General features: G+C 37.4%; 1 protein-coding gene across 1 annotated transcript in view; it reads right to left on the reverse strand.

The window, feature by feature from the left end:
- kcnq1.2 (potassium voltage-gated channel, KQT-like subfamily, member 1.2) overlaps positions 1-13,936 on the reverse strand; it is a 188,859-nt gene that overhangs the window by 133,910 nt on the left and 41,013 nt on the right. Inside the window, exon 13 of the mRNA XM_059336070.1 lies at positions 13,287-13,395. Coding sequence (XP_059192053.1) covers positions 13,287-13,395 — 109 coding nt within the window. The remainder of the gene's footprint in view (positions 1-13,286; positions 13,396-13,936) is intronic.

A 13,936-nucleotide genomic window follows, 5' to 3' on the forward strand; every position in this document is an offset into this window, starting at 1 on the left:
AGACCAAAAAAGATTTATTAATTATTGTCCTATCAAACTTTTATTGTTATAGCAGTTTGGTGACTGAACTGAAACTAAATATTACCAAATCTAGGACACACTATTACTCCAAATAAATAATCAAAAATAAAATCACTGATTTCTAAATAATAAATTAAAAAAATAATTTTTAAAAAGTGTTTTTATTTGAATTATTATTTTTTTAAGGCTAACTTAATTTAATTCATTAATTTCAAAAGCACATATTTCTGTGTTGCTGTTTTCTTCAAATGGAGGCTAAATTAATTAAATTAACAAAACATTAAAAAAAAAACATTCAGTTATTTTTTTATTTGGTATATTAGTACTTAAAAATAATACATTTTATATGTATATGTTTAAAGACCAAAAAATATTGATTAATTATTGTCCTATCAAACTTTTATTGTTATAGCAGTTTGGTGACTACACTGAAACTAAGTATTACCAAATCTAGGACACACTATTACTCCAAATAAATAATCCAAAATAAAATCACTGATTTCTAAATAATAAATTAAAAAATATTTTTTAAAAAGTGTTTTTATTTGAATTATTTTTTTTTTTTTAAGGCTAACTTAATTTAATTAATTAATTTTAAAAGCACATATTTCTGTGTTGCTGTTTTCTTCAAATGGAGGCTAAATTAATTAAATTAATAAACAATTAAAAAAAACATTCAGTCATTTTTTTATTTGGTATATTAGTACTTAATAATAATACATTTTATATGTAACACACTTGACATTTTAAACAAAATCTCAAAGTACTAAAGTGGAATGTATGAGTATTTGTAAAATCGTGGCAACGGCCGTTTTGATCAAATCCAAATGTAAATGATATAAAGAAAACATTTTCTATCTTGTAGATCTGTACAGTTAATCCGGCTGTTTGATGTTTCACAGTTTGTTCCACACCCACCCTCTGACTCAGTTTGTAACATTAACTGTGGATGTAGCACCCTGCCCTGCCCTGCTCTGACAAACTTCATATATACAGTATTTCTATGAGCTAACTGGAACATTATTATCACCACTGTAACCATCCAAATAACTCTGATGAGATCACATAAACCAATTTAGCTTTGTCATTTTCAAACACATGCTATTGAAGGCCTTATTCTATTTGTACTGTTGTCTGTGTCAGTTTAATAGTTTACTCTTAGACTTAATTTCAAAAATCAAAAACACCTGAATAGTTTGTTTTGGAATATGAAATATTATAGTACACCTTCTTTGTCTTTAGCTGAATTAAACTTTAATTTAATACTGAATTTATTTTAGATTTAAGGATGAGGGTTTTATATTTATATTTTAATCATTTTACACTATCAACAACACTATCTACACCAACTGCATACAAAGCAAATTTACTGTCACTCCCATTATCTTGTATGACTCTGATTCTTTATCCTGACTCCCTTTCTTCATATAAAGCCATGACTTGTAATAATCCATCTTAATCTTTTAAAACATAATGCATCCTACATATTCAGTGTTATTTTATGCATTTTTACGACTTTTCAGAGCCTCAAACTGGGAGGGCCTGCAGCACTTTGATACACAGACACCCGCTCTGACTTCCCTCCTGATTTCTCTGACAAGCTTTGAAAGAAAAGGATAAAACAAGGCCATAAAATTACAGTAGTAGGCTGGAAAAGACTTTACAGCACATATACACTTGCAGTATAAAGAGACCGGCCTTTCAGCACTAGAAGAGACTTATTTAGAGGGTTATTAGTCCCTGCCATGGCCCCTGGGGGGTCTTTCATTATGAACTGGGCTCTATATGGCTGCTATTAACAGCAGTGGAAAAAATACACTGGGGGGAGAAGAAAGTGTGTGTGTGTGTGTGTGTGTGTGTGACAGACGTACGACCAAGGCTTACCTGTTCCCCTGTGTGTGTGTGTGTGTGTGTGTGTGACAGACGTACGACCAAGGCTTACCTGTTCCCCTTCCATGATTTAAAACATCTGGCTCCAGAGGCACTTAAGGTCTTGATTGATAACCTGCGGACTGTTTCTTTATCTGCAACAGCAAATATATAGAACACCAAGAAAATACTTTTTTCTCTCTTCGCTTTCAAGCCCCTACATTGCTTATCTTTTTCTCCGTAAATGCCAAGATGTCACATGTAAGATAAACACTTAGCTCCACATCTATGAGAAATCCAACCACAACAACACTGTGGTCGCGTTTCTCTAAGAAGCAACAAGCGTGCCAAATTCCAGTGTAGTCTCTGTGGTGCAGCTGCAAATGTGCGGCCGTGAGGGGTGTCGCCTATAAAACTCATGCAAAGCCTAGTGATGGTGGTGTGATAGAGGTTGATTGATTCGGGCTCCCTGTTGTCTTGCACATTGGTCAGAGCGATAAAGAAAATTTCCATCGAAATCACTAAAAAAACCCTTTCAGGGAAATCACATTCAAATCGACTGTTACCAGCTATATTACCAGGAAATTCAACCTACTGAAACAGGCCACTTCTCAGAAAAGCTATGCTGATTTGTATGCATGACTCGTGGTCAGGTAAGTGTTTTGTTTTGTTTTCTTCAGCAACATGTGCTGTATCAGGGATTCTGTCTAGTGAATTAAATTAAAGACATTTGCTGCATGGAATGCAGTTTAATATCCATTGACAGTAAGGTCTACAAGTATTTATTAAGTTTGTGATTTTTTTTTTCATTTACGTGACCTGGATCTGCAGCAGCAGCAGGGGATTGATGGATGGATTAACCATTTAAAAAATATCTAATATAAAGTTTTGCTTAAATTGACACTATGTAAACAATGTTTTCCACAGGTCTGATGGCACTGAGTGAAACTCAAAGGATTAAACTGCCTTCTGCACAACCACATACATACAAAAGTTATAACTAATGTTACTTTCTACTGCAAGAAAAATATTTCTTCCCTCAGCTGTACTTTTATTTATCTCACATTTTGATGTGAGATATTGAGATATACACTACTGGTCAAAAGTTTTAGAACACACCAACTTTTCCAGAATTTAATTGAAAAAGATGCAGTTTAATGTCTCAGTGTACTCTGAAATTAATGCACATTTGCAACATTTAAAATTCTTTATTGAGCATGATTGTGTTTTGAAAGTTAAAAAAAAGATTCAAAATCACATTCTATGTTGGACTAAAGGACTAAAAAAAGACACAAAATGACTAAAAAAAGACACAAAATGACAAAAAAGACACCAAAAGACACAAAATGACAAAAAAAGAAAGACACAAAATGACAAAAAAGACACAAAATGATAACAAAGACATGAAAAGAATTCAAAAATGGACAAAATAGCCCAAGACTCCATAGAGTTAAGTTGTTAACCCACTTCTTGTTCCCTGAAAAAAGGCCTACTTGTATAATTCTGAAATGTACATTATTTTTCAGTTTTGGTTAACCTTACCTTTTTTTATTTACCTCTGGCAGTTCACCACTTACCTTTGTACCCTTTAAAGCTGTTCATTTGACTTGAACTGCTTGAATTTCAATAAAAAACTGGAAAAATTGGGGTGTTCTAAAACTTTTGACCGGTAGTGTATATAATTATCCAATATAAGTTAACTATATGGCACTGACTTAAGGTGCTTAGAGCATTAAAAAAAATAAAAAATATATGAAACAAAACAGGGGAAAAATATATATTTTTGAAATGTGTGTTACTGTCCCTTTAAGGGCATTTCTAAATTAAATGTAAAACCTTTTAATACCTTCCAAGGCCTCTTAAAGGGAAGTGAATTCAATACCTTTGAAGACTGTTCACCCTGAGGATCTATAAGGTGTTTAAATGAGTGTTGAAATTCCTCTATAACAAGCCTAATATAAACCTGCAGTGAAGTTATTGACATTTTAGAGCTTTCCTTAAAGAAAATATTTCATTTCACTTCCAAAACTGGGTGTTAAATGCATATTTGAATGCAATTTTAGACCGACCAAAATACCTTTCTGTCAGTGTTATATAAATAACCGGCCTCTCTATATCTAAAATAAAAGGGAAGGGATATCTTAGAACAATCACACCTCCAAAGAAAACACACTTGAAGCCTCCCACCTCATAATGACATCTGAGGCTGTATCCTTGAGGCGATGCCAGGCGGCCCATTTTGGCCAATTCAACCTCTGCTGACCCGGACCCAGCCTTAGTTCAAACACACAGAGTCTTCATTCAGACAGGTGGGGCGGCCACAGTTTAAAACACATGTACACATGGGGACACATGGACGCACACAAATACATGCACCACATTATAAGTTCCCCTGTGGGCAAAGCGTGGGCCAGAGTGCTGAAGCTCCCCTTTAGTCAACCAATCTCCTCTGCAGCAGGTAAACGCCCTGGCCAGTAGTTTATCCCTGCTTCTGCGTGTAAGAGGGGAGAAACCACAGGGCCCCACAGACGAGCTCCGTCAACAGGCCCTCTATTCATCTCCAGGGCCAGAACACTACGCTCTCTGACGAAGCTCCGGCACCTGGCTGCGGATGGACGTAACATCAAGAGGCTGGGTGGTGGCAGCGCTGGTCGCCACACCTGAATAAACCCCTTCGGCCCACATCAAATGGCACGGCCGGTCTATTTGAAAACCTGAGAGCACGAGAGCTGAGAGAGTTGTGGAAGGCTGTAGGATTGGCTGTACAAACAGGTCACTCAGGTGCTGCTGCAGACTACTGTTTTCATTAACAGGAGTGAAGGAGACGAAGAAGAAGAAACTGAGCTCAATGCAGGAGGAGGAGGAGGAGAGAAACACACACACAAAAAACGATAGTGTATTTATACAGGTGTCTCTAATATAGGAGCAGGGGGGGAGACACACCTCTAAAAGACAGGGAAGCATCTATACCAAGTCTGGGATTCCTCCAAGTAACGACTGGGTTGGGCCTTACTTCGATTTCTCTTAAATCAGAGGAGAAGATGCCAGGATTAGGAGTCAGACTACTGTGGAGTTTGACAGGCATCTAATATTAATGTTAATGTGCTTTAAACTTAGTAGTGTAAACTAATTTGTGTAAGAAGAAAACACACACATGCATAAATGTAAGTAAATGCACATTTCCTCCACTTAATGACGTACCACCATTACTATTAAGCTGAGTCTGTGTATCATTTTAAAAAACTTTTAAAAACCCACTTGTACAGACTGGCATTTGTGCAATGATTTCTAACGTCTTACACATATTTTAATTTTGTATCCTATTATTTTTGCTTGTTCACTGTTTTTGATGATGTTCTGTTATTTTTGTTTTAACTGTTGTATTGCCTCTATGATAATGTACTTTGTAAAGCACCTTGTAACCCTGGTTTTGAAAGGTGCTATAGAAATATAGTAATAAATAAATAAATTAATATTACTGCTGCATCAAAGTGTACTGGACTCTTCACAGAAGTCAAGCAAATAAATGAGAATAGATTACAAAATCACAATATTATTTGCAACAGTTACTAAGTATTGAATGATCTGATTTCTTCCACATTTAGTTGGTCAATTGTTTCAGCAAAAGTAGGCCCCTAAAGTGTTAATTTAAAAAAATAATGGCTTTTTTTTTTTTTACAAAATAAAACAGCATTTCAGAGTTTGGGTTCTAAATAGGCATCAATATACCAAATGACTATCGAAGGAAGTGATTAAATTGTTTGCACTACATCCACTTTTCATAATTCCTGATGTAATATTTGTTTGTATTAGGGGTTTTGTTGTATGGATTCATGTGTTTTGTATTTATGTTAACAGTCTTGGGATGCAAGACACGTTTTAGAAAATATTTTAATCATGCAACCTCAAATATCAATCAAAATATCAAATGTATGACTTTTTATTTTTACTCTATGTTCTGTTGTGTTATTATTTATATAATACATGCATTTTCCCGTATTTATTTTAAAAACATGAAGCAATAATTGGAGTAATGTGAGAGTTACTTACAACTAATGACTACCATGAATGCAGATATTTTTGTACAGCTCTCTATTCCAGAAATAAGGTTTGTTAGCTTCCTCTACATCATTCTATGTGATTGTGCAATAATTAATGAAGAAAAAAAGGAACATTTAATCTGGAGTTTATCATCAGCTTCTTTATGGCTGTGTTCAGCAGGATATAAATATCCTCAGGCTACCTTATTTTCCACTAATAGGGTCCTAATAATTTAATTTGGTGTAATTATGTTGGTCCATTAGTTTAATTTGTGTATATAACCTCAGTGTTATAATGCTGCAATCTGTTAGGACGAACATTATTAAATCAAAACATTCCAAATAGCTGAACAAAGTGCGACATGGGACAATTAAATTATAATGAAGCCAACTAACAAAAACACTAATTGTAATTAACATTGTCCTGTGAGTGTGTAATTGTTAACAGCATTAATCAAAACAAACACTTTTCCAGTTTTTCTCTGAAAAGGTCTAACCCCGAAACAAAAGACAGAGCAGCTATGACATCACAGGGCCGCTTTGTGAGTCATGTTGTGAAAACAGCAATTTCCTGAGTCAATTTTCCTTTCCCATTATCTGTTTGTTTTTTTTACATTTGTGGTGGTGAGGAGACACTGATGCCAAAGACAAAGCAAAGCAAGGCACAGGGGGAGAGCTAGGGTAGGTCCGGCAGATTGTTTTGCAGAATTTGAATGCAGCCCCCGCAAGGCCGCACATACGTACACGAAAACAAAACCTTCCAATGGCTTCTATTGGTATTTTACTGGTGTTTCACCAGCATAAGGGTGAAAAAAAAGTGGAAAGTCTTGATGTTTGAGCATATTATGAATTACTGCCAGTGTGAATATAAACTTCAGCTGTGAGTGTATTCCATAATTACTAAAAAGAGAAACTGACTACAGTAAAAAATCACAACACCCAGCTCCAGTCTGCCTATTTCTGGCTTTCTGCAGCTTTAAATGCTACTCAGTCAGGCCCGGTTCATGCATAGTTACTGATGCTGATTTTGGATTGAACCCTTATCCACCACACCATACCAGGACACTTACCAAACCAGCATGCCGTGACAAGCTCACTTCAATCCACCACTGTTTGCAATCTAGGCACTTAAGTGGAACTAATAGAGCCAAAATGGTGCTCGTATCACTTCCAACCTCTGCACGCAGACCAGTCAATAATCTGGATGCGGCAGTTAGAGATCACGATGGTGAGAGTATCTTTTTTATTTGGTTTATTTATGCAGTACTTGTTTGCTGAGTCTAGGGATTTTCCAACCTGCGGTGAGAGGCCATAAAGTAGGCCATCCTCCCAGTCACTGATGGTCCCTCGCCATAAAACCACCAACACCACTGAGGGGGAGTAAACACTTTCATCTCTTATAACAGCAGCATGAAGGCCTTCATTAATGCAGGATGGCCAGTGTCAAGCCTGACTTAACGCACTCTTTAATTAAGCACTTCATGAAAACGCCTTTTATTACCCTGGGTGTCACATATAGATCATAAAAGATGGCTTGCTGATTTTCTTTTTTGGCCCTGGTACGAGAATTCACTCCAGTGGCTCCAATGACCTCTCTCTGAGGAAGAGCACTAAAATTTTAAACACACTTCATCTTTCCTCTGTATTATACCTCGTGTGATTTAGATTTCCATGCTCTGATCCAGTCAGGAACTTGTTTTGCCGAAGTATCACATATCTCTCATTTATGCAATCTATAAAACAATCAAAAATAAATACTGTTTAGATTAGATTTATAGCAGTAAGTGATGCTGTAATGCAGGACATTCTCCATCTTGTGCATGTGCAAGTTTAATCATACGAGAAAAGTCACTTGTTTTGTGATCTGGAATGATGCAGAGATGGGTTAAGTGCATTAAATCTGCACAGTACTGGACACTATTTACCTTCCACAGCACAGTTCTTGCAATTTCACAAGGCTGGCAAGAATCGTCGGATCATATATAACACAAAAATCTATCTCAGTCTTCACCAAGAACAATGACAACAAAGACTACAAAACTATAAAACTATAAATATATACTTCAAAATACTGGAAATCATTATAACTCGTGTGGGTGATGAACAGTGGTGAATGAAATCATTGTGATTGCAGTAATTTGATGAATGATAGAAACACTGACAGCCAATCCAAACCAATTTGAATTTACAGTGTGTAACATTTAAACTGTATATATGAGTAAATAATCAGTGTAAAAATGGTAGTTATTGAAGTCAACAGCATCTGAATCTCGCTAATAACCTCTTTGGTGCAGAAAGATACACGGCACCATGGTTGTTTGGCTCAGCAGCAACAACTTTTCAACTATTTTCTTATTCATTTTTAGTCATAATCTTATTAATAAGACTAATGATAGATAAAAGCTAAATCAAATGCTTTGAATCGGCTGAATCTGGCTACTACTTTTATGTCAGCTAAATGAGGGTATTTAGGATGTGGGTGGTGACATCTGAAGCATGCAGCACATGTTATCATTCATCAGTGTAGATTCACACATCAATATATTTATAGTTATCTATATAGTTTTCATACTTGGCGTGGAGAGCCCTAAATACATTGCAGAAGAAACATATAGGACACGGTTCTGCTTTTCAGCTCGAGAACTTAAAGGGGTCAAAGCTGTCCACCAGGCATGTTTTCAACATTTCTATAATAAATTTAGCATATTTAGAAAACTGGACTAACTACATGCAATGCTATAATGTAGCCATTAAAGGAGAAAAACAGTTTCTTGTAATTCAGAGGATACATTTCTCTCCAAGCAGTCTGATTATGGATTTATCTTTGTTTTGCAATACTTCCATCTATCCAAAGTAGAAAAAATATAAACAATAACATGTCAACCAGAGGCATGATGCATCATAAAGCCACATGTAAAATGTTTCAACTAGTTGCATCATTTTATTTATCATCTGCAGACACAGTACCATGCAAGCAATGAACATCTGTTTTAAATTATTGAAAAGTTCTGAGTAGAGGGCTGTACACACTGCAGAAATCAAGCACTAACAAGAAAAAAAGCCAATTTCTATTTTGAAACTGTAGCATTTATGCTGGTTGTATTTTGGAAAAGTGAGAGCAATTAAACCATTTCTAATGTGTCCAAGTGAGTAAAGGTAGAGTGGAGGTCAGCCACCACATAAAAAGCCCGGAGTGTGTAATGAGATTAACTACTGAATCCCTCCATGCACAGCTCTGTTGTCCAGAGAATATGAATCAATGTGTGGCTGTTTTACTGGTCTGGGACTGTTTTCTGTCTTTTTTTATGCTTTAGAAACTGGCAGAAAGTCAAGAAACCGGGGCACAATTTGTTCTTTTCTTCCTTGGTTTCTTTCTCTATCTTTTCATAAAGCAGTAGCGCCTGGGCAGCTTTTCTTGCTGCAGGGCAGGAGGCCACGGATTTTACCCCATCCATTTGTCTGTGTGCATATGTGTGTGCATTTGTGTCTTGTGCTTGTGCCCATAGTGGGGCCCTTGCCTAGTCTAGTTTGTCATTATAATACTTGGCAGTAATGCCAAAAATATTAAGAGGATTTACTGGATATTTTCACATTAGATTCACTGTTGAATCTCGCATAAAGCCCCATAAAACAACTTCTTGGTCAGCACGTTTTGGAGCATGCAGTTGAGGCAGAGGGGGCATTGGGGGGAACTTATATCACAATGTCAAAGAGACCATTTTCAAGGTTTAAAAAGACTCCTGCGAACAAAACCATGAATGCATTTTCGATTTTTTGCTCTTGACTTAACGCCATATGTTTGAAACACCCCTCCATGCCATCAATATCAGAGTACAGTGTACAAGACAGGCATACAGAGGCCACACAGACAAAAAGTCAATTTGTCCAGAGCTCTGCACAAAAGACGCCAGTTGCTCAGCAGAGAGAGGCCCCTACTTGAAGAGGACAGGCCATGATGCATGTGTCTCTGCCTGCAATCCCTCCTGTGGCGCTGCAGTGGGTTTTCATTGTTTATCTCCGGCGAGCTTGTAAGAGGGGAACTAATTAAGAGCTGCCTGCAGGTGGCCCATGCAGGCTTTTACAGGTCTGAGAGGACACGAGGAGGAGGAGGAGGAGGAGGGTGGAGAACCTGGACACACCCAGCAGGAGGAAGGGCCGACTGCCTCAGGTCACAAGATGACAGACGTTACTGATCTGGTGCCGCTAGACAGAGAAAAGAACCAGGAGAGTTCTTTTTGTGGTTTCTTTTGGGTAGATGAAGAGGAAGAGAGATACAGAGGACAGTGAGAAAAGGGGGTTTTACTGCAGAGAGCAGGCACGGAGAGAGAGATAGGACACAATCACTACAATCAGCTAAACAAGGCCTTCCTCTGTTTGGGGCCTAATAAGTGTACTTGGAAACACTGAGTCATTTCCAAGAGGTTGAATGTCAATCTGCTTTGGAGTAAATCTCAGAGATGTACACCCTCAAAATGTACATCTGTACACACACACTGTGTCATATGGAACTGAATCATAACAATGTTGAGCTTCATTTACACAGGGCCAAGTAAACAAATAGTGAAGGAAGTATTTACAGTAAAAAGGGAAATAGGATGTTGACAGTTGTTGAACAAGTGTACGTTTTTCTTTTCATTTCTGTCTGAGCTATTTTTATAAAATCCAACAAATCACCCTTAACTTGGCTTAAAACAAACAAACAAGGCAATAATAAAGATTTATCTTCTGAGAAGGGAAAAGCAAGCTTGTGTGTGTTTATGTAGGTGTGTGTGTGTGTATGTTTTGGGTTCAGAGGAGCAAAAGGCATGATTGCGTGCGGACGCTGTCCTGCACCACTTCCTCTTCAGAAGCCCAGAGACGTCACAGCCAGCTGTATTGATGCCTCTCACACATGTGAACAAATACACACACACACACACAGTCATTTGGGGGGCTAGTGAGCTTCCGCAAAGCCAAACAAATAGTGAAAAATTCCAGCTAATGCTGGTACAGAGAAATCAAAGTGATTGAGGGACCAGAAATGTAGAATAAAGGTTGTTGTAACAAGCCAAACTGAGGGAAGAGCCAGCTCATGTCTATTTTACATTAAAGCTGGAAGCTCGAATTCCTGGATATAAAGCAACAACAGAAACAATCCAGTGTGGGTGCGTGCAAATCACCTCTGGCAGTATGGGTGGATCTGGTAGCTGTCTGTAGAAATCCAGATAAGAATGCCAAATGAAAGTGCTGTCCTAGGTGGCGTGACACCAGTGGCAAAACAAAGCAGTCATGGAAATGTGTAAAGCACGAAGCAGATCTAAGCTTGGCTGTTACAGCTGTGTTGTGGGCAAAGGCGCTCTGAAATAGTTATATATATATATATATATATATATAATCTTTGCAGCTGGAAGGCTCACTCTGATTAGTTTTCAAGGGACATTATGTATGACAGTGACAATAAGAACATTTACACAAGTACTGATGTTAAGTAAACATTTCATATCATCAGATCAGGATGCATGGAAGGATAGAAAGTTGATGAAAAGGAGAAAAAAAAAGAGAAAAAATAAATTACAGGGGAGCCAGTGCAGTGCCCTGAGGAACTCAAGTACTGTGTGGACAAAAGAGTCCTGGACTGGTGCCACGAACAGGGAACTGAAAAGACTGCAAGAGAGAGAAGGAACATTCTGCTCTCATTTTACCATTAAAGTTCATATGTGTTTATATTAATGTGATCCTCTGTGGGTGGACATAATCTTATCATCCTTTCTATATTTTGAAGTAAACCTGTAAACTGGGATTAATTCAATGAGGTTTTCAGATTACATGGAAATGACTGTGTTCCTCTGTACAAAAGGTGCACTAAGCTTTTGTTTCAAGAGGGCACAGAGAGGAGAATGTAGAAGGAATAAGAAAAGCCAAAAGGTGAGAGACGGAGTTGAGTAATACAGAAGTGACTGTGGATTTGCAGGGCCAACAAAGGGGAAAGAATGCACATTAAGTAGGAATTATATGCATTAACCACATCCACTGACTGTGATGGATAAACACAAAGGTGCACACTCCTACATACTGATAAAAAGTAACAAAGGGACCTTAAATAAAATAGGAATATCTAGTTTAATTTTCACACAAAGTTATTTTTACTTCTAAGACATTAGCTGCTTTTGATGATATACTTTAGAAAGGACCACATCATGCAGCTATTACATCACATTTATTTTAAAAACAGTATGTTGGGCTCATAAATGCCCAGTAATATTGGCCTTAATGGAGCAGCTAGAAGGACATAAATTACTGTAAATAAACGTTTCTGAACAGGGGACCCATCACGAGAAGTCATAAAACTAACTCTCTGTTGACCCAAATGAACCAAAATATGCTTTATATATACACTACAGGCACATACAAAGGACTAAATGCAACATAAACTTATTTACTTAAAAAAAATCATAATGTATGCACAGCAAACACTCAAACTGAAAGCCTTGAGTGCACATGAGCTGTCACCTGAGGCATTATGGATTAACCATATCCATTATTAATGACAGGAAACAACCACACACAAAACATCAGCTACATGACAGCATTCAAACGTTTTTAAAGCCCATGATCTATTGAATCCTCTCACTTTTGGTATTCCTATGGGACTTTGTATAAGAGGCCTGTTCAGAGATCATCACTAAATCTGTAAGCAATGATGCTACAAGACTCTGTCCCAGTGGGAAAGGCACTCCAGCAGTCTCCCACTACTGGGATTAAGCCAAACAATAGTGTTGACATGTTGTATTTTAACTTTGCTTCTATGTATATACTTGTAGAAAAGTTTGAGAGTGTAAAACATGTGAAAACACAACATGGGAGAACTGGTCTGTTGATGTTGATGGTGAAAAAGCAGAAGAAATAATGGGGAGTAAAACGTGCTTTGTTACAGCATGTAAAACCAGGAAGCAAAGAAACTGCAATTACATTAGAATTTTGTTTCACATTTACAATTCACACACCAACAGCAGCACATTCTCAGCCCTGTGGGGGCATGTGGTGACAAGCCATCCGGTACCTTAACATGTCCTACAACCTATTGAGAGGGATTTCTTTGACATTTCCCTCCAGACTAAAGGGATAATCCCCTTTATAACTGGCTGTACCTGATATGGCCTTGGCCCTCGAGAGTCTCTTTAACCCTCAAGAGAGTTCAACAAAACAACTTCATTTAGAGAGCAGCTAGAGGGGCTCTCTGCTCTCACAAAAGGCCTTTAGGTACGACGACAAGTAGGGAAATCAGTATTATATGTATCAAAGAATGGAGGTCAGTGCAGGGTGATGGATAGGAGGGAGATGGGGGGAAGAGCAGATGTGACGTTTTCTGGGACTTACTGAGCTTTCATCAGCGGCAGGGGAATGTCCTCAGTCATGTAGTCCAGTTCGTCTGTTAAGCTGTTGGCGCGGGAGATGTCAATGGAGGTGCTGTCGCGATTCCTCCTTACTGCAAAGAAAGCAGATTTTAATTCCAGTTCACCAATATTGGACTGTTTAACTGCATACCGCTTTATCTATACTGAATTTTCTTTTTTCTTTCAACATTGTTTTTATTGGATTTTCCTTGGATGCATAATTATATCAGCTGTCAGAGCACACATCAGTTTATCCAATACATCCATAGACTAGGCAAGTACAAAATCAATGAAAACATCAAAGTTATAGTCAGAAAATACTGAATTTTCTTTTTTCATTGAACTAATTTGGATTTGAAAGAAAAATTGTGATTGCTGCAGTGCTCTGAATCTAAGATACAGAATAAGAGTTCAAGTAAATATAAATAGTTTATCATGTTGAATAATAGTTTGCAATTTTTAAAACCAATGAAGAAGTTGTGTTCCAAGGCAAAATGACATAAGCATAAAAGCAGACAATAAGAAACAGAAAGATACCTGGAGAGCCAGGGCAGCTCAGAGTGAAAGACGACCAAGAATGATGGGGAAGGCCTGGTGTCATGCAAAAATGGTTGAAAGAAAGGAGAAGAAAGA

Source organism: Centropristis striata, chromosome 6 (genome assembly GCF_030273125.1).
Source record: "Centropristis striata isolate RG_2023a ecotype Rhode Island chromosome 6, C.striata_1.0, whole genome shotgun sequence".
Lineage (NCBI taxonomy): Eukaryota > Metazoa > Chordata > Actinopteri > Perciformes > Serranidae > Centropristis > Centropristis striata.